The sequence below is a fragment of the Dama dama genome, chromosome 21 (genome assembly GCF_033118175.1).
Source record: "Dama dama isolate Ldn47 chromosome 21, ASM3311817v1, whole genome shotgun sequence".
Taxonomy (NCBI): domain Eukaryota; kingdom Metazoa; phylum Chordata; class Mammalia; order Artiodactyla; family Cervidae; genus Dama; species Dama dama.
The window spans coordinates 17,106,762-17,132,018 of NC_083701.1; the positions used below are offsets into that span (position 1 = coordinate 17,106,762).

Sequence of the window (25,257 nt, forward strand, 5' to 3'; positions counted from 1 at the left end):
CTACAGGATAGAACCCAAAGGGAAAGTAGTTGCCAAGCCCTTCCTGGCACAGCCTTGGGCTCCCAGGGGCTTCTCATGTGTCCCCTCTCTCCAACTCTGAATGTGCCCTGTTTGTCGCTGTTAGTCTTGCAAGTGGGCAACTCAACCCGGAACCCCCCGCCCCTTCGTGTGGCTAGTTTGTATTGGGCTCACAGGTCTCCACCTGGTTTCAGCTTCCAGAAGTCTTGATTCCCAGGTGGTCAGTTTCACACTGTGCTCCTTCCCTGCTCTTTCGCCCCCATGTTGGCCCTTATGATGCTATCTTGTCATAGCCTGTTTTCCATGAGACAAAGCTTAAGCTTTGTAAAATTGTGGACTCGGACTGTCTTGTTCATATTTGTATCCCTAGGGCAGAACATCTGGCCTCTTGCCAAATGTTTGTGGAAAACAATCACTGAATTAATTGGCCAGCATCTTGCTTTGTTTGCACAAAAGGTTAATACCCCAAAGGTCTGACAGTGCTGAGGCAATCTGCCTGGAAATGCAATCCATTTCTGTCTCTGCAGCTAAAACTCCTTCCTCCTGCTCATCTGGGGCCTCCTGGAAATGGCCTTTTCTCCCCTCACTTCTCTGGGCTTCCTGTCTCATCCTGGTCCCCTTGTAACTTGGCCCAGACTTTTAGCTTGCAGCCCTCTGGCTGTTCTCCCAGGCCCACTGTTGACACAGTCCTGGACAGCTGAGTGGTCTGCCCACACCCTCACTCCCGCCCCACCTCCCTTTCCTGGCAGCGGCGTGTCCACACATGTGAGAATTCAGTCTCCTATACCCCAATGCCCCGGCTGTAACGCAGGGCAGGAAAGGGCATCCAGGAAGACTGGGTGTCATCACACACAAGTCAGCTTGGTTATTTCCAGCACAGATGGTGAAGGTAATTAATTGAGCAATGATTATGCTAAAGAAAAATCTCAGGCCTGTGCTGTAACCCCACCCTCTTGTTAATGAATGAATCACTCAGAAGGTGAACAGATGTGAAGCACTGGGGTGTCTGTCTGCACCCCGTGGGTGGGTTGGGAACCAAGGGCAGTTCTTCCTCTCGTGACTCTCAAAAGGCCTGTCTTCAGTGTTTTCTCCCAAGGTGGGTGGGGGGACACTTGCCCAAAACTTGAGCTGGTGAGAGTCCTTTGTCTTTATACTCCTACACCCCTGCAATTTTATACTGTAGCCAAAGGGATCTAACAAAAATACTGCTCTCAGAATCCTTCAGTCATTTCCCAAAACCTGAGGCCTGGGAGGCCCTATGTGGTCTGGCCCTGGCCCACATCACTCCAGCTCACTCTGATTTTTTCTCATTTCTTTGAAATCCGCAAGTGGCCTCCCACCCAAGCCCTATGCCCATCCAGTTACCTCTAGTCGGAACACTCTATCGGCAAGCCTCCAACCCTGCCATACACTTGCCATTCCTACAGATCCCAGCTCAAAGGTCACTCTCAGACAAGGTGGTTCTGAGTCCAGACTTGCTCAGGTTCCCCCTTTAAATGTCAGAGTGACTGCTTTTTTTTATTCCCCAAAGGTACTTGTTGTTCAGTCACTAAGTCATGTCCAACTCTTTGCAACCCCATGGACGACAGCATGCCAGGCTTCCCTGTCCTTCACTATCTCCCAGAGTTTGCTCAAGTTCATGTCCATTGAGTTGGCAATGCTGTCTAACCATCTAGTGGAATTGACATTGAATCCTTCTTGTAGAGCATAGGCTCCAGGACTGTCTCTGGTTTGCCGCTTCATGGTGGAGCTCAGCTTCCTGGACACGCCTTGGCTTTCTGCCCAGTGCTGCCTTTCTGCACCCCAGGCCCTGGCAGAGACAGCCTGAAGCCTGAGGAGCCAACAGCCCATTCCCCCGGAGCCCCACTGTTGGGGTTGCAGGTGCTCTGCCTACCTGTGGGGGACCACATTCCCACAGAGATGTCCTTCATTTTAGGAAAACCTGGGGTAGAAATCTATGAAACAGATCCAAGGCACCTATTTACAAAAGCAATCATTTTAAATAGCAGCTCTCTAGTGCTTTTGAAATTTCATCTATAAAAGTAGTTTCTACACTACTTCCAAGGTCTTCATATAAAAACAAACAAGCAAACAAAAACCAGAGAAGATTACACGAAAGAATCCAAGGCTCCAGAAACAAGGGTTCTGAAGAGGGACAGCCTGGGGCTGCTCCAGACCTGTTGTCCCGATTAAAGCGTGTCTACCAGGCGACTTTGCTAATGAGGTCAGGCAAGCAAGACAGGCCTTTATCTGCTTGGGGCTCGCTGTTCTTTGTGTCCTTTCTCCCTCCTCGGCACAGGGTGACTTGGTCACTGAAAGCTTTGATGAGATATGAGTTCGATCCCTGGGTTGGGAAGATCCCCTGGAGAAGGAAATGGCAACCCGCTCCAGTTTTCATGCTGAAGAATCCCATAGACAGAGGACCCGGGTGGGCCCAAGTCCATGGGGGTCACTGAGAGTCTGACACGACTGAGCACGCAGGCAACCAACAAATCCTGGTATGGACCACTTGGGTCCTTTCAATCTTGGTTTTAGAATAAGGCGTTGTTTCTCAGAACGCCACTCCTTTGTAAAACCTTGACAGAGCATCATTGTAAGAGATATCAAAGATAAGATGCTTCCATCACTTTCAAGGAGCTTCCATTTCTAGTAGACGTAATAGGACATCCACGTAAGTTACAAATAAGGGTCTGAAAGGAGCATGGACAGTGCAGAGGGCGGGGTATTGAAGAAGTTTCATGAAGGAGGTCATATCTGAGTTGGGCCTGGTGAGGGGGTGGTTTGTACCAGGCCCGCATGGTTTCTCAGTTGAGGGATGAGAGAACGTGAAGCCTGGTCATCCAGGTTAGGGGTGCGTTGGGATGTGGGAGAGACGAGGCTGGGTGGGTTAATCGGCATCTGATTATGGACAATCATGAGCTCCTTGTAGGGAGCTTGACTTGTTGTGGGGATTACTGAGCTATGGAAGGTCCCTGAGCAGGAGAATGGCTGGTTTAGGGTTGTGCTTTAAACCCACAGATCTGGCCTTACTCTCCACGTGTTAAACAATCTTTGTGGTTCCTGCAGTATGTGTTTTCTGGGTCTAGGAGATACGAGCACTAACATGGAGGGTGGAGGTGGGCTCAAGACACTGAGATGTCCCAGCGCCCTGGGGAATCCACACTGTTGCAGAGTCGGTTACCCTGAAGGGCTTCCTTCATGTAGAAAAAGCCAAGTGCTCGCACCAGCCCACCAGCCTAGAAAGTGTCTGTGTGAATTTGCCTGGCACGGGGAGCGGACCGTGGAAGAAGGCGGGCTTGCAAACACGCTGAGAGCACTGGCTTCCAGGCTGCGCTCGCCCTCGGCCTTGTGCGTACACTGAACCTCGCACTGCAGCCACCCCCCTCTGGGGCTTCTCCGTGCACTTGGCTTGGAGCACTCTTGGGAGGACCCCCTTGCTCACCACACCCTGCAGAGGCGTGAAGGATGGCGCGTCTGGGTGTGATCTAGCTGTGCCTGAGAAGGCAGCTTGTGTGTCTCAGTGGAAAGACAGTGAACAACCAGGAAAAGGATGCCGTTTATACTTGTGCATATGCCTGCAATATTTACATTCTCCGATAACAGTTTTTCTGACACACATACGCTCTTCAGGAGGAAGCTGAGAAAGTGAGTGACAGTCTCTCATGTCCAACAGCTTCTTGGACTTAGTCCAGAAAATACAGCACGGGAAGATGTGACTCTGGCACTTCTGGGCCAGGCCATCAGGGCCAGCAGAGTGGACGCAGGGAGCCAGGGTCAAGGTAAGGGGCAGTGACAGTCGTCCTAGGGTGTCTGAACGTTCAACCCTCTCAGGACCACCGACTTTCCTTGACTAATCAGCATCCGTTGCATCCAGGACCATCCCAGGGAGGCTTGTAAAGATACCTTGACTTCTAACAGGACAAATAGGAAGATAAAAGATCAGTATATAGTGAGGACCAAATGAACACCACAGATCATTTCCAGAAGGAGGAGGCCTGGGGGGGCAGAGGTGATCATTCCAATCAACACCCCGGTCAGTCCTGGCTGACAACCTTACAGGTGGGTAATATGATCCCTGGTTTGGGGACCACATTTCCACTCTGTCCCCCAACATGAACATGACCATCATACAATTTCTTCCATTCCCTCGTGTTCTTTCCTAAATTTATTTTTGGCTGCACTTGGTCTTCGTTGCTGTGCACAGGTTGCTCACTGCAGTGGTTTCTCTTGTTGCGGAGCCCAGCTCTAGGGCATACAGGTTCAGTAGTTGTTGCCTTGTGGCATATGGAATCTTCCTGGACCAGGGATCAAGCCTGTGTCCTGTGCATTGCATTGGCAGGCAGCTTCTTAACCCCTGGACCACCAAGGAAGGCTGCATGTTCTTTTTTTAAATTTTATTTTATTTTTATTGGTTTATTTTTCTGGTTGTGTCATACAGCTTGTGGGATTTTAGTTCCTCAACCAGAGATCACACCCAGGCCCTCGGCAGTGAGAATGCAGAGTCCTAACCACTGGACCACCAGGGAATTCCCATCCTCTCAGGTTCTTCACCAGGGTGGTTCACGCGGGTGCTGCCCTCAGCTGACTCTGGCGCGCTCCAGGATGGACGTGAGCCTGGGACTCTGTGCCTGTTCCGGTAAGGTGTCTGACACTTGGTGGGTGTGCCACTGCTGTGGCTGAATCCCACACAGTAGGAGAGACTCCGCATGCCTCAGGATGGCCCCCAGCAAGACGGCCTGCCAAGGCAGGTGTAGGTGTGAGTCCTGCCTGGAGCAGAATTAAAGCTGGGGCAAGCCTGAGTTTAGGAGGGTTGGAAACTTAGATAAGGACTTGCTTTGGCTTTCAGCCACTCCCTTGCCAGGTGTGTAAAGCCTACCTAGTTCCCTGGTGGAAATGGCATCTTGGAACAAGAATCCAAGGCTGGGGGCCCTGGGTGGTCCAGTCCCACAAAAAGGAATGGCCCAGCCTCACGTCAGCAGGTCCCGAGATTGTATCAGTCAGGCTAGGCTGGATCATGGTGCAGTTAGAAACTGCCCCAAGTCTCAGAGGCCTAAATAGCAAAGGTTTATTTCTTGCTCATAACTGCTTATCCATTGCAGGTCTGTGGGGAAAGCATATCTTTCTCTTCATAGACACTTAGGGAGCTGCGTTGGTAGAAGGGGGCTCCATCTTGAGGTAAGAAAATCTGCACCTAGGAGCTTAGAAACCTGGAAGTGATCCTCAACACTTCCACCCACATCCCAATGGCCAAAGGAAACCACACCTGATTTCCCAGAGGGCGGGGATCATGGTGAAATGACAAGGTGCCCAGAGGGAGGAAAACAATACTCAAGAACCCCTAAGATAACCACAGGGGAAGCTGGCTGGTGGAAAGGAATTGGGAGGAGGAGGGCTTGTTCCGACTGCAGGCCCCCTCTCCACCCAGACTGAGCCAGATGCAGGGACAGAGCCCAACTCTGGACCTCTTGGCACCCCGGCAAGCTTTCCCTTCCTGAAGCTTCCTCATCAGGCTCTGAGATTCAGCTTAGCCCTGGTCATTCTAACCTCATCACCGTGGTCAGCAGGAAAAAGGCAGCATCAGGACCAGGGCTTAAAAACCTTCAGGAACCAAAGGGCTTTGTTGTTGTTGAGTTTTCAGGAACTAGGGAGGAAAACGTGAAGCGAGGACAAACACTTTTAAGACAAAGCAGAGACGCCTCTGCCTCTGTCAGGAGTGTTGTGTTGCTTTTGTTGTTTAGTGGCTCAGGGGTGTCTGACTCTTTTGCAACCCCATGGACTATCATCCACCTGGCTCCTCTGTCCATGGGATTTCCCAGGCAAGAATACTGGAGTGGGTTGCCATTTCCTCCTCCGGGGATGCTTCCCGAACCATGAACTGAACCTACGTCTCCTGCATAAGCAGGCAGATTCTTTACCGTCTGAGCCACCAGGGAAGCCTGTCAGGAGTGTTGGACAAATATAAACAGGGCTGGGCTGCAGGGAGACGCCCCCTGCAGAGCACGACTCAGGAGGCCACCAGGAGGAAGGACTGTGCCCCCCTCCCCATGCCACACGTTTCCCGCCCCATCCCAGCCTCTGCAGCAAAGGCAGAGCCTCTGAGCCAGAGAAGGGCAGCAGGCAGGCATTTGCTGAGATGAACTGGTGGTAGTGGGGGCATGGAAACTGGAAGATGCTTGCGGGGCTTCTACATCTGCTTCTCCTGGACCAAAACAGCTCATCACACCCCTCCTCTCAGCCATAACAGCCTTGTTCCTTAAGTCTTAGGTTAACTGTCATGTGTCTGGGAAGTGTCCCCTGACCCCCAACCCCCCAAACCGGGCTGGCTGGGCCTCCTCTGTGCTCCCTAAACATCCTGTGTTCTTGTTTCTACCCAAGCAGGCCTGTGCCCTCAGGATCTATTACCACCCCAGAAACAAACCGGATGTGCTATGACTCTCAGAATGAAAGAGTGATGGGGCTGGTGAGGGCGCGGCATTCCTGCTTCAGGATGTCAGCAAGCCAGGTGGAGGGGCTGGAACTGGAGGTAGCTGATGCACCTGGTGGCTGCAAGGTCAATGTGGGGTCCTCCCTGCTTGCTCAAGGCTGCCTGAACCAAGGCTGCAGGGTCTTCCTCAGATCTGCAACTCAAGCCCCTCGGGATCCAGTGCAGACTCCAGGAACCTCCAGGTCAGCCCAAGGCTCTTCAAAGCAAAGAGCTGAGCTGCCACAGGGCCTTGTCCAGCTCCATCCCCTAGATGCCTCGGTTTGCCCCACCCCAGGTGGCCACACTTTGAACCAACCTCACATAATTTCCAGTGGCAGGTTCTGGGCCCCATCCCTAACTCACCGCCCCAGGGACTCTCTAGTATTAGGTTCTTCCAGGGAGGAGACATTCCCATCCCCTCCCAAAAATATCCAGTATGTCCCCAGACTGTCTCCTCAATCTCTTCCTCCTGAATCCCTGGGGAGTGGGCCACTCCTGGGCACTGGGACACAGGAGGACCTTGGTCACACCCACCCTCTGCCTCAGTGCCTCAGTTTACCCATATGTAAAACTTGGGTTGCCCCAGCCGCTTGTCTCTTTACAGGTTTGGGAAATGTCGACATTAAAGCCCTAGCGGCTCTTTGGAAGAAAGATGCTCTATTTTCATGATTTTGTCCTCTAGCTTTCTGCCCACCACCTCCCTGGAACCTTCTGGAATTGCTGCCTGGGCCATACCAGGGGTTCAGGAAGCAAATCATTTCAGGCCTGGGAACATTCAAACACGGGCAATGGTTTTGTCCAAGTTCCTTTAGTTCAAAGGGAAGCAGGTTCAAAGCAGTGTTGAAGTGGGGTCCTTGAGCCAGAAATATCCAGGAATGCCCAGCCTTGTCGCCGGGGAAGTCAGCTGGCAGAAGGGACTCTTCAGAAATGTGGGGAGGCCTGTAGAAAGGGCCTCCAGGTGTGGGCCACCCTGGGCACCAGGCCCAGGACCTCAAGCTGCAGCCGCGTGGGCCTGTAGGCGTTGAGGTTGCTGTAGAGGGCGGGCGGGCCGTCATGGGGCCTCGGGGAGAAGTGGGCCTGTGGGGTCAGGGCCCCCCAAGGGCTGTGGTGGGGCTGGAACCTGGAGGCAAGCAGTGGGTTTGGGGCCAGGGGGCTGCCGGGCCCCGAGGACGTGGACAGACTCCGGGTCTGAGGGTTGCTGCGGGCCGACGGGCTGTTGAAGGGGTTGGAGGACGTGCAGTCACTGGCGGAGCTGCTGCTGTCACTGAGGCGGCCGGACGGGGGCCCGGGGGCTGCTCCGGGCTGCGGGGGTGTGGCCAGCCTGGGTGACCTGAGGCCCATGACGGGCTTGGAGGAGGCGTAGAGGTGGCGGAACTCCTCATCGAACAGCTCCACTGGCTGGCCCGTGAACTTGGAGAGGATGTTCCGGTGCACGTGCCCACAGAGCCAGGTGAAGCTGGAGGGAGAGGAGGGAGAGTGAGGGGGCGACGGGGAGGCCGCGGGCACCCTGCTCCGGAGGAGGACCAGGAGGACGGCAGGTGTGCCCATCACGCCTCCACACTGGCTCCTCCCACCCTGACTGAACCCCCAGTGACCCTTCCCATGGATACCCAAGCTGAAGCTCAGAGACAGCGAGTGTGTGTGTGTGTGTGTGTGTGTGCCTGCGCGCGTGTGTGTGAAGTCATTTCAGTCGTGTCTGACTCTTCGCGACCCTATGGGCTGTAGCCTGCCAGGTTCCTCTGTCCATGGAATTCTCCAGGTAAGAACACTGGAGTGGGTTCCCATGCTCTCCTCCAGGGGATCTTCCCGACCCAGCGATCAAACCTGCGTCTCCCACATTGGCAGGTGGATTCTTTACCAGTAGTGCCACCTGGGAAGCCCCAGTGAATGTTTGCACGGAAGTAATTAAGATGCAGAGGGAATCCTAGCCTTGGGTCTCCTGGTGCTCAGATGAGAGTCCCTCAGAAGTCCCCACGGAGGCACAGAAGGGCCGCGTGCTGGCCGAACGCCAGTGTCCCCCCACTGTGCTGCTGGGGGTCACCAGCCTCTGGGGCCGCAGCAGCCCCACCTGTGACATGCACGACATCTGCCTCTCCCAAACAAATGAGGGTCTGGACTGCTCCTTGGATGGCAGGGCTGTGGGCTCATGAAACTCAAAAGGGTGTAGCCAGGTTTTCAGGCAAATGGACTGGAAGGGGTGGGAAGGGGAGGGAGAGTCCTATGCTTTTGGGGGATGGGAAGGAGAATACTGTGGGGGTTGGGGTGGGGACAGGACAGGAGAGATGCTACATGGAAGGTTTGCCTGGACACTGCCGGAGGACACCCTCAAGCAGAGGCCCTGAACTTCCCCCTCATTTACACATTTTATTGAAAACAAAACGCTTAAGGCATTTATGTGTTACTTTTATGATTCCCTAATTTAAACAAATTTATTTCTATCTCTGATTGAAAACTCTCTTCATCATCCCACTCACCCCTAAAGAGACAAGTGATAGCACAAAAGACTGTCAGGTTAGTCTTGACAGTCTAACTATCAAGAGAATCAATAATGCAAGCCCAGGTCTGGAGCAGTGGATACAGAACGGTCAGAGGGAGACAGGGTCACTGTGAGGGACAGAAGGGTCTCAGGCTGGGACCAAGGGTCTCAGCCTCCAGGCCCCAACTTGTCTTTCCGCCAAAAGGCAGGTCCAGCTTCTGGAGTCCCCTGCTCTGTGAGGCAGGCGGGGCCCATGCAAGGCTGGGGAAATCCTGGGAAGAACAATAAGGCTTTGTCCAAACCTCACCTCCCACCCAGGAGCCACCCACACAACCCAAAGAGGCGGGAAGCTAATGCTGGCTCTGGCAGCCAGCTGACAGGGAGGCAGCACACTTGGACAGCAGCACTCTTGGCTACACTAGGAAGTCAATTGTGGAGCTTCCCCGGAGGTCCAGTGGTTAAAACTGCGCTTCTACTGCGGGGTTCAGTCCCTGGTCTGGGAATTAGGATCCTGCAAGCTGCACAGAGCGGCAAAAAAAAAAAAAAAGAAATCGCCCTGTGTTTTTTGGAATCAGGCTAGATTAGACCAAGCGACTGCGTGCTTTCTCTAACAAAGAAGGTCCAAAGGTGCCCAGGCAACTTTTCAGGCCCCACACACCCTGTGTGCCCTATGCCCCCACCCAGCGCCCATGTCCTTACAGTACCTGAGTGCTACCTCCTCTCCACACGCACTGTGTGAGGGTGCTCCTCCCTTACACCCCGAAAGTCCATTCACCCTGTGCTCTAGCTTTTACACTTTCTTTTATCACCACCCATGGTAAGAATTTTATTTTTATTGAGTTTTTCTTTTCTGACCCTTAAGTACATAGGGGCTTTCCTGATAGCTCAGTTGGTAAAGAATCTGTCTGCAACGCAGGAGACCTCGGTTCAATTCCTGGGTCGGGAAGATCTCCTGGAGAAGGGATAGGCCACCCACGCCAGTATTCTTGGGCTTCCCTGGTGGCTCAGCTGGTAAAGAATCCACCTGCAATTTGGGAGACCTGGGTTCGATCCCTGGGTTGGGAAGATCCCCTGGAGAAGGGAAAGGCTACTCATTCCAGTATTCTGGCCTGGAGAATTCCATGGACTATATAGCCCATGGACTTGCAAAGAGTCGGACTCGACTGAACGACTTTCACTTTCACAAGTGCATAGAATTGATTTGATCATAATCTTTGGCTCAAGACTCATGCCAAAGATCTATTAATGGCACATTTACACTTACATAGCTTTACTTGGTTATTTTAAATAACCTAAGCACCTATGAACAGGGGAACATGGAAGCCTATGAACAGGGAAGCCTGCTGCAGTCCCCAGGGTCACAAAGAGCCAGACACAACTTAGCAACTGAACAACAAGTATCTATGAACCTACCACCCAAAATAAAAAGCTAGCATCTTGACAATGACCTGCATTTAACCACATGGTCCCTTCCAGGAACACGTTTTTCCAGTTTCTCCAAAATAGAAGAAATCATCACCCAGAATCCTGTGTCATAGTTCCCATACTTTCCTTTTGCTATAATAAGAAAAAGTATTATATATTCTCAAAAGTACTGTCAGCCTTCCATATACTCAGGGATGAAAAATATTCAGAAAAAAAAGTCTTCCAGAAAGTTTCAGAAACCAAGACTTGAATTTGCCAGTTGGCAACTATTTACATACAGTTTACACTGTATTGGGTATTTTAAGTAATCGAGACATGAAGTATGCAGGAGAATGTGTGTAAGTTATATGCAAATCGGATACCATCTGATATGAGACACTTGGGTATCCTAGAATTTTGGTATCTGTGGGGATGCTAGAACCAGTCCTCTACAGATGATGAGGAGCAATGGTAAATATTTTTATTTTACTTTTTTTATTTAACATAAATGTCATCTTTGGGGGTTTTTTTTCTCTTAAATATTGCTGATTATTCATGTTATTTCTTATTGCTGTACTTCACTTGTCTTTGTTGTATGATATTCCACTGGGGTCTCTACAATCCATTCTCTCACTGATAGGCATTTGAGTTGCTTCGAAGGTTTTCCTGTTGACCGAGGGAGGAGCACCCTCTCGCACCAGTACTTACACTTGTCTTCTGATGTCTCACAGACCAGATTTTCTATCTAGGAGTGGAATTGCTGGGTAAAACCAGGTGAATATTCAGCTTTAGAGGAAATGCCTCTTTGCAAAGTCGCTGTGCTGATTTGAAAACCCATCGGCGATGTAGAAATTTGTAAGTCCACTATTTGTATGGTCAGTCTTTTTTTTTTTTTGATGAATGATGATTAGGTATAAAATGGTAACTCATTCTAGCCTTGATTTGCATTTTCCTGATCACTGATGATGCTGAACATCTTTTCAGGCATTTCCTCCTGCATGAAACGCCTGCTCTCACCTCTCGCCCACACTTCCATTGTGCTGTTTTTCACGTGTGGTTTGTGGGAGTTCACTGTGATTCTCAACGCTAATCTTGTCAGGGCATCATGAAAACCTGTTCCCAGTTTGTAATCTGACATTTCACTTACTTTAAGCTGTCTTTCAGTGAACCAAAGTTCTTAACTGTAGCATAGTCAAATTTAGCAATCTTTTTTAGTCAGTGCTTTTTTGTGTTCTGTTTAACACAGAGGAGTGTCTATGTTAAGACACCTAATCCTTATCCTAAGGTCTAAAAGACATCCATCTCTATATTTTACTAAAAGTATTAAAGTTGTTTTTGACATTTAATTTCTTTTAATCTATTGGGAGGTGATTGTGCGTGTGTGCATGCATATGTGTGTATGTGTGAAGTAGAATCCAATTTTTCACATGGAGAATTTTTCTCCTGGTTTCACTGGGACCTGGGTTCCCTACAGTTCTCAGGAATGAATGGCCTGGTGTGTCCTCAAGCCCACTGCCACCCTCCTCCTGAAAGTGAAAGTCACTCAGTCATGTCCCACTCTTTGAAGCCCCAAGGACTGTAGCTCTCCAGACTCCTCTGTCCATGGAACTCTCCAGGCAAGAATGCCAGAGTGGGTAGCCATTCCCTTCTCCAGCATATCTTCCCGACCCAGGAATTGAACCGGGATCTCCTGGTTCACATTGCAAGTGGATTCTTTACCAGCTGAGCTACCTGGGAAGCCCTGGTGCCCCCCATATCAAGCCCAGCCTGAGATCCTGGTCAAGGAAGCTGGTGACCCTGGCCCAATCACCCAACCTCTATGTGCATTAGTCCCCCCATCTGTCAGTCAGAAGAATGATGCCTCCTTCTACGTGTGACAAAGATTAAATCCCTACTAAAGGTCTGATGGAACCTGGCCCAGGACCTGGCTCAATAAAGTGGTTCTGCTTCCTTCTGCCTTTTCCAAGGTCAAAGCCGCCCTTGAATGGTGAGCTCTAAGGGCAAATACACATGAACACAGAGAGGCCTGATTGTCCTTGTGGAAAATAAGAGAAGGCCTCCCCCTCCTTCATCTTCTCTTTCAGAATTTCTTTCTCTGTCCTTTTCAAACATAAGGGAATCTTTTTAATAGCTAAATAAGGGCTTCCTTCGTGGTTCAGGTGGTAAACAATCAGCCTGCAATGCGGAAGACCTGGGTTAAGAAGATCGTCTGGAGAAGGGAACGGCAACCCATTCCAGTATTCTGGCCTGGAGAATTCCATGGACAGAGAAGCCTGGCAGGCTACAGTCCATGGGGCCGCAAAGAGTCGGACACGACTGAGTGACTTTTACTTTCACTTTCAAGGCACTTGCTAGTCGTACTACCAGTTCCTCCGAGATGGGGACAGGGGAGGTAACTGCTTAGTGGTGGAGGGAGCCATGGATATGCCCTCGCCACATCTACGGATGCCACTGTGACAGAAGATGGACATACTTTAGGCCAAAGGAATTTGAGAAGCAGGTGCAGGAAGGACTTTCTGACCTCCCCCTTGTCCCTGAAGCTGGTCACACTTTAAATGGATGCATTATCTGGCATATGAATTAATATCTCTATACACTGTCTATATTAAAATAATGAAACATTTTGAAAGTAAAATAGGGCCCCCAAAAACAACAAAGCAAATTGCACGGCTTTAGAATCACACCTGAGAACTCTGAGAAAGGAAATGAGGAAACATGCTATTGCAATGCAAAGGGAGACCAAGGCACTTGGAAGTGTCTCCCTACCCGGAATTCCTCCCAGGAATTCCCAGATTTCCCTGTTTCTCCCAGGCGGGTTCTGTCTCCAGCCTCATGTAAGTGATGAGTCCCCAGTTCCCCCGGGAGCTGCTGGTGGGGGCGTGGGCCTGAGCAGTTGGGGCTGCTTTGCACCAAGCTCAGCCTTGGCCTCCTCGAAGCCCCAACAGAAGGTGGAACCCAGCGCTTACCTGTATGATCCGCACAGGACGTATCTCCAGTCCGAGATGATGAACTTCTCCCGGATTTGGCCGGAGAACTTCCTGCCTGACTTGGCACAGTACACCTCTCCTTCCACGCTCCGGATGGAGATGTTCTGTTGGAAGGGAAGTCGAGGTGTCCTTACTGTGTATTTATGGACACACACCTGTCTAGAAAATGTCTGGAAGGTTGCTCAGCAAGAGCAAATGGGTTATCGCTAGTTGGTGGGATTATGGGCCATTTTTATGCTCTTCTTGGCTGAATCTTCTAAATTTTCTTCCATATCCTGACATTATTTGAGTAATGAAGAAGAAAAGAAAGGGGAGATGGTAGAATTCAAACAAAGCAGAAAACAGGGGTGATAGGATGCTCTTCCAGTTCAGGCCCTAAGCACATCCCTTGGAATCCTCCCGCCCTCTCTCCCCCGTCACTGTGTCTCGGGGGCTGTGTGTCCCTTATGGCGCAGCTGCACAGCTTTTGGGCAGGATGGGGTTGGGGTCCTCTGAATCCAAGTCCAGGGGTGTGAGTTCAGCTGCTTCTGATGGGGAAAGCGATCCCATCATGGGTTTATGGTACCCTTCATTAGTAGGGCTTCCCTGATAGCTCAGTTGGTAAAGAATCTGCCTGCAAAGCAAGAGACCCCAGTTCAACTCCTGGGTCAGGAAGATCCACTGGAGAAGGGATAGGCTATCCACTCTAGTATTCCTGGGCTTCCTTTGTGATTCAGGTGGTAAAGAATCTGCCCGCAAGGCAGGAGACCTGGGTTTGAACCCTGGGTTGGGAAGATCCCCTGGAGAAGGAAAAGGCTACCCACTCCAGTATTCTGGCCTGGAGAATTCCATGGACTGTATAGCCCATGGGGTCACAAAGAGTTGGACATGACTGGGCCTCACTTTCACACTACGAGGAAGGGCCATCTGACCTGGACTTTGAGCAAGAAGTAAATGTTTACTATAGTGAGATGGGGGCATGTGTTACCACAGCATAACTTATCCTATCCTCACACAAAGTACCTTTCACACCATCACGGGGCCCTACCTTGAGGTGAATGTCAGAGATCTGGGCTTTGTCACACATCTCCTGGAAGAGCTTCACGCCTCCCTGGTCCAGGAGCACACAGACGAACACCCCGCGCTTGTTGGCCGCCTCTAGGATGTCACAGAAGATCTCCACGTCCGTGAACACGTCCATCAGGATGGCCAGGACCTGGGCCAGGGCAGAGGGGTCGGACACCAGAAGGTCAGGGCCAGGTGCTAGCTGGTTTCGGCCCAACTCCTCAGTCCCAACGGGCCTGGGAGAGCTGGTCCCGTGAGTGCTGCACTGGAGGTGGTGGGGGATGACAGGGCAGGACTATGGACGCACGCAGAGCTGCGGCGGGGCCCTACCCCTAGTCTCCGGCCCCTCCTCACATCCTCTGGCCTCTCTTCCCACTGCTGGAGTGGAAAGTGCAGAGGAGAAAGGAGAGAAAAGCAAAACGAGGAGGCAGAGAGGTGGAGATGAGACCAGGCGAGGTGCTGGGGCAGAATCACAGGAGAGGGACAGATTTACAGTTATGGGTTCTCAGCTGTTTGGAGCTCGAAGGCACTCTATGGCCACTGGCTTTCAAATGTTTTTAAGTCTCAAACCAGACCCTTGTGGAGACCCCAGGAAGTATAAACTAGACTGGATACTGAGCTGCCCCAGTGGGTGGAGAAGGGAGTCCTGCTCGACCAGCAGGTACTGCGTGGTCCGGCAGAGCAGAAACTCGGGGGTGAGGGGTCTAGATACCAGTCACGGGGAGAGAAGTACGTGTTCCTGCCAGGCACCCATTCATCCAACTTGTGCCAACAGCACCCCAAGCTCATTTTATCTTATTTTTGACCACGCCGCAAGGCTTATGAGATCTTAGTTCCCCAGCCAAGCATTGACAAGTAGATTATTCAGCAGCCATTAAAATGATCATTTATAATGGTTACATAGAGACTATAAGGAATAGTGAAATGTTTAAGCAAAACTTGCTGTTTAGTATAATGCTCACCAAATATGTATTAACAATTAACTAAGTGAAAAAGGAAAACAAAGGACAGAATGCTAGCATGTCTACTACGGTTGCCAGGGAGGGAAGGCGGTGTATACGTAGACAAGTGCAAAACCAAAATGGCAGTCGTATTTGGCTGGGGGACTATGATGATTTTTTTCTTCAATGTCACCTGTAATAATAATGTTCTGCCACTTTTCTAATAATTACAATACATTTTTTTTTGGACCATAAACACCTGGAAGTAGCAAGAACAAGAGTGTCACAGAGAGAGGTGAAGGAGTTGGCTGGCACCTACATGGAGCTGACTTGCTGCTCAGTTGCTCTGGGTGTCTGGACAGTGGAGAGGACCGCTGAGAAATTGTTCACCCTGGGTTATAGGTCACTAGAGATGTTTAGAACCATGGCTCTGTTAACACACAGTTAAGTACATGTGTGTGTGTTAGTAGCTCAGTCATATCCGACTCTTTGTGACCCCATGGATGGTAGCCCACCAGGTTCCTCTGTCCATGGGATTCTCCAGGCAAGAATACTGGAGTGGGTTGCCATGCCATTCTCCAGGGGATCCTCCCAAGCCAGGGATTGAACCGGGGTGTCCCTGGGCAGATTCTCTACCGTCTGAGCCGCCAGAGAAGCAAACAGTTAAGTACATGTACACATTAAAGCTTATGGCACCAATAACTCTGAGGACCTCTCTCCTGAAAAACAAATGCCTCCTCCTCCAAAGTATTGGCAAAAGAGACAATTCTCTCCCCTTAGGAGGTCAGTAAATCCTCCCAGCTGTGTCCCAGTGAGTCCCTGTTTCCCAGAGCCAGGCTGGTTAGTAGGTGACTAATGGACAGAGAAGTGTTTTTTTGTTGGGTTTATAAAAAGCCCAGCATCCTAATGTAAGGGATGCTTGAAAGGACAGGCTTATGAGTATCCAGGTTCATTTTGTTTGCCTCCTGTTGGCACTGTCTCCCAGCTGGATTAATTCAAGGTCAATAACCTCTTCCAGGGGCTCCCCAGGTGACATTAGTTAAAGAACCTGCCTGCCAGTGCAGGAGACACGAGACTCAGGTTCAATCCCTGGGTCAGTAAGATCTCCTGGAGGAGGGCATGGCAACCCACTCCAGTATTCTTGCCTGGAGAATCCCCATGGACAGAGGAGCCTGGCGGGCTACAGGCGATGGCCTGGAAAAGAGTAGGACATGACTGAGGTGACCAGCACACAGGCATGCAGCTTCTTCCATCCCCTGTGTGACAGTCCCCCCTCACAGGGCCTGGTGAGCCGAATGATGAAATCCCAAAAGGTGCGTCTACATTTTAACTGCCAAAACCATGGCTGGGACCTCATTTGGAAAAAAAAGTCTTTGCAGATGCAATTAAGACTCTCAAGCTGAGATCATCCTGGACGTTCTGTGCATGTGTGCTAAGTTGCTTCAGTCACGTCTGACTCTTTGAGACCCTGTGGACTGTGGCCCACCAGGCTCTTCTGTCCATGGGATTCTCCAGGCAAGAATGTTGGAATGGTTTCCAATTCCTTCTCCAGGGGATCTTACTGACCCAGGGGTCGAACCTGCATCTCTTACATCTTCTGCATTGGCAGGTGGGTTCTTCACCACTGTACCACCTGGGAATCTTCTGAGGGCCAATCAGATGGACCAGCATGGAGGCATGGGGCTGGCTGAGAAGGAGAAGGAGGTACTTCCCGTGCTAAGGAAGGAAGTCGGCCTGGGAGCACAGCCTGGCAGGGCAGTTCTGGAACTCTGGAGCCTCAGAGAGATGGAGGGACCCAGTCAGGGGGCTGCGGGTCTGTTGGGGCAGTGCCTACAAGCAGCATTCATCCTGCGTAGACCTCGAATCGTGGCTCAGGACCCTCCACTACCAGCCAGGCAGATGTGAGTTTCTCATGGGCTGGAAATCCCGCTGCCGTGGGGAAGGCAGGAGGCGGGAGGGGAGAGGCGATCTGGGTCCCGGTGGGCCCAGTTGCTGGAGGCACTCACCGCCCCGCGCCCCACTTTGTCGTTTGATTGCTACTCTTCCCTCCTTCTCTCATAGGTGCTGATGCTCCCTTAAAAAACAAAACAGAATTTTCACTCTTTATTTATTTATGCCTCGCGGCAGGCGGGATCTTAGTTCCCTGACCAGGGATTGGACCCGTGCCCCCTGCAGTGGAAGCGTGGAGTCCTGGAGTCCCTGATGCTCCCTTTTTGTGTTTGCTTTTGGTTGATGTGTAATAACTGCAGCAATGATTTCCTGAGTACCTACTCTCAGCCGTACGTTTGTTTCCCGTGACCTTCACAACACCATGACCCTGGCTTCCCTGGTGAAGAACAGGGGTGCAGAGACGTTAAGTAACTTGCCAAAAGCCTCAGGGCTGGAAGGCTGGAGATGCCCTAGATCCCAACCCAGAGCCACCCTCCCAACCAGTCTACTGTGGGCTAAGAGAAGGACTCATCTCAGTTTACATCAGGTGCAGTCTGTCCCTTCTCTGCTTGTGGGTTAGGGATGGGTAGGGAAGGAGAGTCAAGCCTGGGAGGGTTGGGGGACCCCAGAAAGCAGAGCTCAAAGAGAATGTGGGCAGAGAGGGCCCAGGTGGACCCTCCACCATCACCTATCTGCTGACCACAGGGTGAGGGGCCAAGACCCCTTAGAAAGGCGGCTGCGAGAGGCCCATCTGCTCCAATCACGTGCCCCCCGCTAGTGTCACCTCTGCTGTGCCTCGTGCTTCTTGCCCTCCACGCCCTTCTGCAGCAGTGACAATACACCAGCGCTGAGCCCCAGCACCCAGAGCGGAAGAGGGACTTACTCTAGGGAACCCCCGTGCGAAGGGAGACCGGCCAATCACAGATCCCAGGAGGATGGTGGGGGCGTGGGGTGGGCAAGGAGCACTTCCACTGGCCTTTGGAGGTCACCCCACCCCATCCTGGTGGGACTGGGCTCTGATGCCAGTGGAGGCGCCCTGTTGCCCGTGACCTCCACAGGCCTGGGGGGCTGGACCCCTCTCTCCCAGGTCTGCCCCTCCCTCAGTGGCCCCTGTCAGAGGAACAACCAGAGAGCTCGCCATGGGGACCCTGGTGGTGCTCAAGGCCCTGGAGTCTCAGTTACTAGGTGTGGGGTGGGGGACACGCTCAGCTTCCTGGGTGCGTGGTGGGGTGGGGGCAGGTTTCCTGCTGGGTCCCATCCCTGGGCCTTGTTCTCTGTTCAGCTGCTCTCAGGGCAGGGGCTCGGCCTGGGAAGGTGGTCCTTGACACCTAGGGGTGGGGCATGGAGCTTCTTTGGAACCGGCTTACAGCTGCCCCTTGCTCCTCTGCATTGCCCCACTCCCCCACCACCTCCCCAGGGAGCTGGATGGAGTTTTCTTTCTGCAAGGAAAGGGAGAGGAAGAGGAATCTGGCAGGGCTGGGGGGCCTGTCTGTTCAGGGTCTCCAACACTTTGGCCTCAGGACCCCTTTACACTCTTAAAAACTACTGAGGCTTCCAAACAGCTTTGTTTATGTGGATTATAACTATTGATATTTGTCATATTAAAAACAAACTGAGAAAATGTTTAATGTTTATTAAACATTATTTTAAAACAACTAATATTTGTTACTTAAAGCAAGATTAAACTCATCACATGCTAACATGAATAACAATTTTAAGGCAAAAATAACTATACTTTCAAAGCAACAACAACACAATGGAGTGAACAGAATGGCATTATTTTTCAGTTTTGCAAATCCCCGTGGTGTCTGGCTTAACAGGAGACAGCTGGTTCTCATAGGGCTCCTGTAGCAATCTGCTGTGATGTGTTGTTTGCGGGGAAGCAGATAAAGATAGTCCAACCTCACACAAATGAGTGGTTAGAAAGGGCAGTACCTCACAGACCCACTGGAGGGTCTTGGAACCTTTGGGAATCCTGGACCACACTTGGAGGATGGCTTATTTTCTGTATTTTGTGATACTTTGACATCCCAGGGTTAGTTTATTATTAGAGATGGCAAACACCTTGCCTAGGAGCAGCCTCTGAGATGCTAACCAAGCAATCCAGACCCATGTCCCAAGCCTTCGTTATCTAACTCTCCAGCATCCTGACAATATTTCCCTTCCCACCCTAAATCACCCCAGTGCCAAATACAGGACAACCAGGGACCACCTGTGTCTCCGAGCCTGCGGAATTATTCAAACGAACCAATTCTCAACAATTTACCTCGCCCGCTCTGCCTTCCCTGTAAAACCACAATAAAGACTTACGCCCATGCATTCCCTGGCTCCTCCGCCGCTGCCCCCCTGCCCAGACCCTGGTGCTCCCCACATGGCCCTGTGTGGTGTGTGGTGCCTCCTTCTTCTGCTGCTAAGTCACTTCAGTCGTGTCCGACCCTGTGCGACCCCATAGACGGCAGCCCACCAGGCTCATCCATCCCTGGGATTCTCAAGGCAAGAACACTGGAGTGGGTTGCCATTTCCTTCTCCAATGTGTGAAAGTGAAAAGTGAAAGTGAAGTCGCTCAGTCGTGTCCGACTCGTAGCGACCCCATGGGCTGCAGCCCACCAGGATCCTCCGTCCATGGGATTTTCCAGGCAAGAGTACTGGAGTGGGGTGCCATTACCTTCTCCTGCTTCTAGGGAACTACAAGTAAAGCCCTCTTCCTTCCTGATAGTCCTTTCCAGGTCTCCCTGCCTCCAGGGCATCCAGCCCTCTCCCTCCTCTTGACCTCTGCACTCGACCCGCCCTAGGCCTGGAGTTCCTTTCCCTCCCTTCTTTGCTCAGCAAACTCTTACTCAGCCTCTGAGACTCAACTCACAGGTCACCTCTTCTGTGAAGCCTGCCTTAGTCATGCTCCCCTCTGCTCCCAGGCACAGAGGGTTGTTCAAGTCCAGTGTCCCCTCCACTGCCCTAAGGGCAGGTGACTGGGAGGAGGGGTGCCTCTTGTTGGGTGCAGGGCCTGGCCCATGTAGACTTTATGGAATAGAGGGATGAGAGCAGAACGGGAAACAGGGACAACTCCTGCTCCATAGGGAATGTAAACTGCTCTGGGAAACACCCTGCAGGCTGGCTCTGTTCATCCCTCTCTGTTCTCTTCTGGGGGCGCTGAAGCACAGGGGGAACACAAACCTGTCCCCACCCTCCTCCTCCCATGGACCGCCTGTGACTGGGGATCCAGCCTCCCTGGCATCCCTGTGGGAACAGGTCATTGGTCACTCCTAAGCCGTGTGTGTGTGTGTGTGTGTGTGTGATGTCACAAACTGCCTGCGTGTGTGTGTGTGTGTGTGAGTGATGTCACAAACTGCCTGCGTGTGTGTGTGTGTGTGTGTGTGTGTGTGTGTGTGTGTGGTGTGGGAGTGATGTCACAAACTGCCTGCCGGAGCCTGACAGCTAACAAAATGGGTGAAGGTCTTTGGGGCCTTCCTTGACTTTGTTGTAGTTTAGTTGCTCAGTTGTGTCTGACTCTTTTGTGACCCCATGGGCTGTATGGCCTGCCAGGCTCCTCTGTCCATGGGACATGCTTTTGAGCAAAGTCTGGGAGATCGTGGAGGACAGAGGAGCCTGGTGTGCTGCAGTCCGTGGGGTCACAAAGAGTCGGACACGACTGAGCGACTAAACAATAACGAGAACAACATCAGGGCCTGGGACGAGAGGGATTGGTGAAGAGGGCAGTGAAGGTGACCCACCCAAAGGGGTGGCCTCAACTCAGCACCAGCAGAGCCAGTCCTCTGATTTGCTAAGAGGAGCTGGGAATTCTTACTATTGAGTGGAATCTTCTGATCCTTAAGTGTTGTCCTAAATTTGTAACATGCTGTGTGGACAGAGCAAAGGACAGCTGCAGGCCTCCAGTTCACAGAGGTGAAGAGAGAGAAGCCTCCCTGGGTGGGGTTGGGGGAGGAGAAGGATTTGGGTGGGGGGGAGGTGGAACGACAGTGTTTCACAAGCCCTCACCTGGCTGCTTTCCAGGAGCCTCACTCCCCCTTTAAGCTGCAGCTGTGGTTGAGAATTTCACCACCACCACTGGCCCCCGCCCCTCGGGAGAGCTCTGAACTTCAGGACAGAGAGGCCAGAGGTCCTCTTAGGGACAGGCCCTGGGAGCTGGAAAGGACCCTAGTCCAGTGTGGAATCTGGGGCCTGGGGAGGCCCAGGGACTTGCCCTGGGTCGTGCGGCCCACCCCAGGCAGTGCGGGCACTCCTGACTGCCTGCTTGAGCCCATCAGCAAAACATCAGCAAAACGTGAAATATTGCTCTGAAGTAGCCCAGCAACGTCAAAGTTGATGCTTCACCACTTGTGACCTTCTATTTTGTTCTTCAGAATTCTACTCCCTCTCTTCTTTTAAGCACAGCTTCCCCAGTGCTGGTGGCTTCTTCTGGAGCCATAAGATTTCACACAGGGACCTCAGTCCAGTGGCTAAGGCTCTGCACTCCCAGTGCAGAGGCCTCAGTTTTGTTCGCTGGTTGGGGAACTAGATCCCACATGCTGCAACTATGATCAAAGATCCCATGTGCTGCAACTAAGATCAGAGATCCCATGTGCTACAACTAAGACATGGTGCAGCCAAATACATAAAGATAAAAAAAAAAAGGATTTCACACAGTATTGGACTTGGGAGGGGAGTCCATCATGAGAGTAGGATCTTAGCAGAAAAGGAGCTTAAATATCAATTTGTTCTTTTTCAAGTTCTTTTAAATATAACAGAATTAATGCTTTGGTGGCTCAGATGGTAAAGAATCTGCCTGTGATGCAGGAGACCCAGGGTTGATCCCCGGGTTGGGAAGATCCCCTGGAGAAGGAAATGGCTACCCATTCCAGTATTCTTGCCTGGAGAATCCCCATGGACAGAGGAGCCTGGTGGGTTACAGTCCATGGAGTCACAAAGAACTGGACACAACTGAGCGACTAACACACACACACATACATATAAAATAAATAATTTGAGTGGTGAGACACGGAGACCCTTTACAGATAACAAAGTCTTCTCCTGGGAGGCCATTCTCACCCCTGCCCCTCTGCAGTTTTGGGAGGAGAGGGGGCACCCATACCCCTCTGCTGAGTAGTCACTTTGTGCACATGGCTAGAACGACCCCCTCCCCCATTCCTGGGCCAACAGGGGGCAGCCCCTGTGGATCCACAGCTCCAGGAGCAACAAGAGAACTCCTGACCAAGTGCCAGTCTCTGTGCCTTAAATTCTGCCAGCTAAGCTCTGGTCTTGAAGGATTTTTCTTCCTCTAAAGTCACCTATTAAAAGGTAAATGCTCTGGAGAGGGAGAAATCTTTTCTGCTGCTTCCTCTGTCCTCTGCCGACCACCGGCTGGATTCAAGCACTGTGCTGAATTTGTGGACCGACAGGTCCAGACGAGTCCCAGAGGAAACAGGACAGGTTTGCATGCCAGTGGAGCAGCCCCTTCATTCAGAAGCAGAGACGCAAGGCACCTCGCCTAGCCTGGGGAACTCAGGAAAGTCTGCCTGAGAAGGGGGCTTCAGTCCCCTTTGGTCTTGAGAAGGAGTAGGTGTTAGAGGAGATGCCAGGAAGGTGAGGGGGCTCCAGGCAGAAGGAACAGCATGTGCAGAGGCCTCAAGACAGAGTCTGGTGGGTCTGAAAATCTCCAGGTCACCCAGGATTGAGTGGCAGAACGGGGAGAGGAACTGGAGGGGTTGTGAGCTGCGTTGCGGAGTCAGCTCTTCCCAGTGGGGGAAGTGGGAGCCTCTAAAGGCTCCAAGCAGTAAAGGGGACAAGTTCAGTGTGAAGTATAGAAAAATTGTCTACAGGGACTCCCCTGGCTGTCCAATGGTTAAGACTGCGCTTCCACCACAGGCAGCACAGGTTCAAGCCCTGGTCGGGGAACTAAGATTCCACAGGCCATGTGGCATGGCCAAAATGTAAAAAGTGTTTAGAGCAGCTTGGAGACTAGGTGGTCGGGGATCGAGTTGGGAGAGGAGGGTCAGAAGGGAAGCTATTGTAGGAGTTCCAGTGATGCGTGGCCAGGAAACCCAGATGGTGACAAGGGGGAATTTGGAAGTCAGTGATCTAGGGCCAGGCAGAGAGAAACATCCCTGGTTCCACCCTACGCTCCAGTCATCTGGACTGCATGTCTTAGAGCAGGAGGCACCCCTTTCTCCTTTCCTCCAACCCCCCACTCCCACTCCCACCCCTGTGGCCAAGGAGGCGCGGGCTCCGCCATCGCTACCTGGCTGGTCCGGGTGATACAGCGGCGGATGAGGTCCCTGATGTTGCTGTGCTTGTCTGTCTGGAAGTACACGGTGGCGCTGGACTTCTCCTTCAGGTAGGGCTTCTCGGCGGAGGCCCAGGTGTGCAGCAGGGCCGGCTCGCTGCCCTCTGAGGCCACGGGGAAGTAGGTACCTGATTGCAGGGAGCAGGAGTCGAGCCCCTTGGAGCCTGCCTCGGCCGCCCCTGGGGGCTCCGGGGCACAGCGGGGCTCCTTGGCCTGGGCCTGGATGTACTGGGCCTCCACGGAGGACAGGAAGTCCACCTCGCCTTCCTGGCTGAGCGCCTGCCAGTAAGCCTCGGGACCCCCATCCAAGAGGGCGTCTGTGGCCAGCCGGGCGCTCTCGTTGTCGCTGAAGTCAGCCCTGGCTGGCCGGACCCACTGGCTCTTGACATCTTCCAGGCGTTTCTGGATCTTGCCCACGTGTGTTGCCCGGCTCATGCTGCCCTGATCCTGAGTTGTGGTGGGGGGCGGGGAGGTGGGGAGCGGCTGGCTCCTGAACCCTTCCTGATGTCAGGGCCACACCGCCCAAGAGGAGCGGGACTCCTGGCACCTCTGGAAAGTACCCGTTCCTGGCACTGCTGTGCGGCCTGCCGCCAGGTAGCTGCTCCGAGGAGGTGGTTTACTGCTGTCCGGAGCAATGCCTCACAGGGCTCATCACCCACCGCCAGGGGTTGGCTTATCTCTGAGCAACGCCCGCCCTGCCCGCCGGCCAGGAGGGCCGGCTCCTTCATGCCTGGGCACACTCAGCCCTGGGAGACTTCCTCTCCTCCCAGCAGTCACGGTGAGCCAGCTTTCCAGCTTGTTGTGCAATTCTCCCCGAGCTCCTCAGGCCCCACTTACAAAGCCAGCAGGCTCTCCCAGCTCCGGCGTCACCCTGGTGCCTTGGGAACCCTCCTGAGCTCTTCAGTACAGATGTCGATTAGTTCAAAGACAACAGTTTTCCTGCCAAGTTCCTGTGATCCTGCGTCCATCCGGTCCCTGTGTGAGAAGGGAAACTGGATGCTTGCCAGGCAGAACTGTCTGCCTGGTGTTCCTCCTTTCTCTCGGTGACTCCCCAAGTTCCCAGACCTCCCCATCCCCTGGAAAAGCCTTCTCTCCCATCTCTCTTTCCTTCTTGTGTTTGCCATGGTGGTGCTTGAGCAGAACTGCCTGAGAGGTACCAGTCCTGGGGCCAGCAGTAGGCTGTTGGAAGTGTCTGCTTGGAATACTGTCTTGAGAATCTTTAGTCATGTCAGAGCCACGGACTGATGGGATTGGTTGTTCTCAGTGCTGGAGGGGCAGGTGGCCACAGGTGTGTTTTAAGTAGATGAACCCCTAAGGGGGAAGCCACATTTTCTTTCCAGATCAGGGAATCATCAATTCCATGTCAATGGATTGCAAAACCTAGAGTCCTGGTGTTACCAAATCAGGTCTCGCTGCTCGACACTCAAAAATCAGTTCTCCAGATAGAGACAAACGTTGGTAAAAAGGAAAAGCTGCCTTTAATCAGAATTCTGGTAATTTGGGGGAGATGGTGGATGCAGGGTCCCTGTAAAACCACCTCCTGAGATTCTGCTCAGCCATGAGATTTTTAAGGAGAAAAAGGGATGTAGTCTCAGTTACTCTCTGAGATAAGGACTCAAGTTCATCACTGTCCCCCACTGCATGCAGGCTTGTTGACCTCTTGTGATCGTTCTTAAAATGCAATCTTGTTCACACAGCTTGTTCATGAGATGACTGAA

At 52.2% G+C, this 25,257-nt stretch overlaps 1 protein-coding gene across 1 annotated transcript; it reads right to left on the reverse strand.

Moving 5' to 3' along the window:
* Positions 1-7,402: 7,402 nt before the first annotated feature.
* On the reverse strand, positions 7,403-24,266 carry FAM83A (family with sequence similarity 83 member A). The gene is made up of 4 exons (XM_061122798.1): positions 23,495-24,266; positions 14,376-14,543; positions 13,328-13,452; positions 7,403-7,937 (listed from the first exon to the last, which is right to left on the reverse strand). The coding sequence occupies exons 1-4, from the start codon at positions 23,972-23,974 to the stop codon at positions 7,403-7,405; spliced, it is 1,308 nt and encodes a 435-aa protein (XP_060978781.1). The 5' UTR covers positions 23,975-24,266.
* Positions 24,267-25,257: the final 991 nt, after the last annotated feature.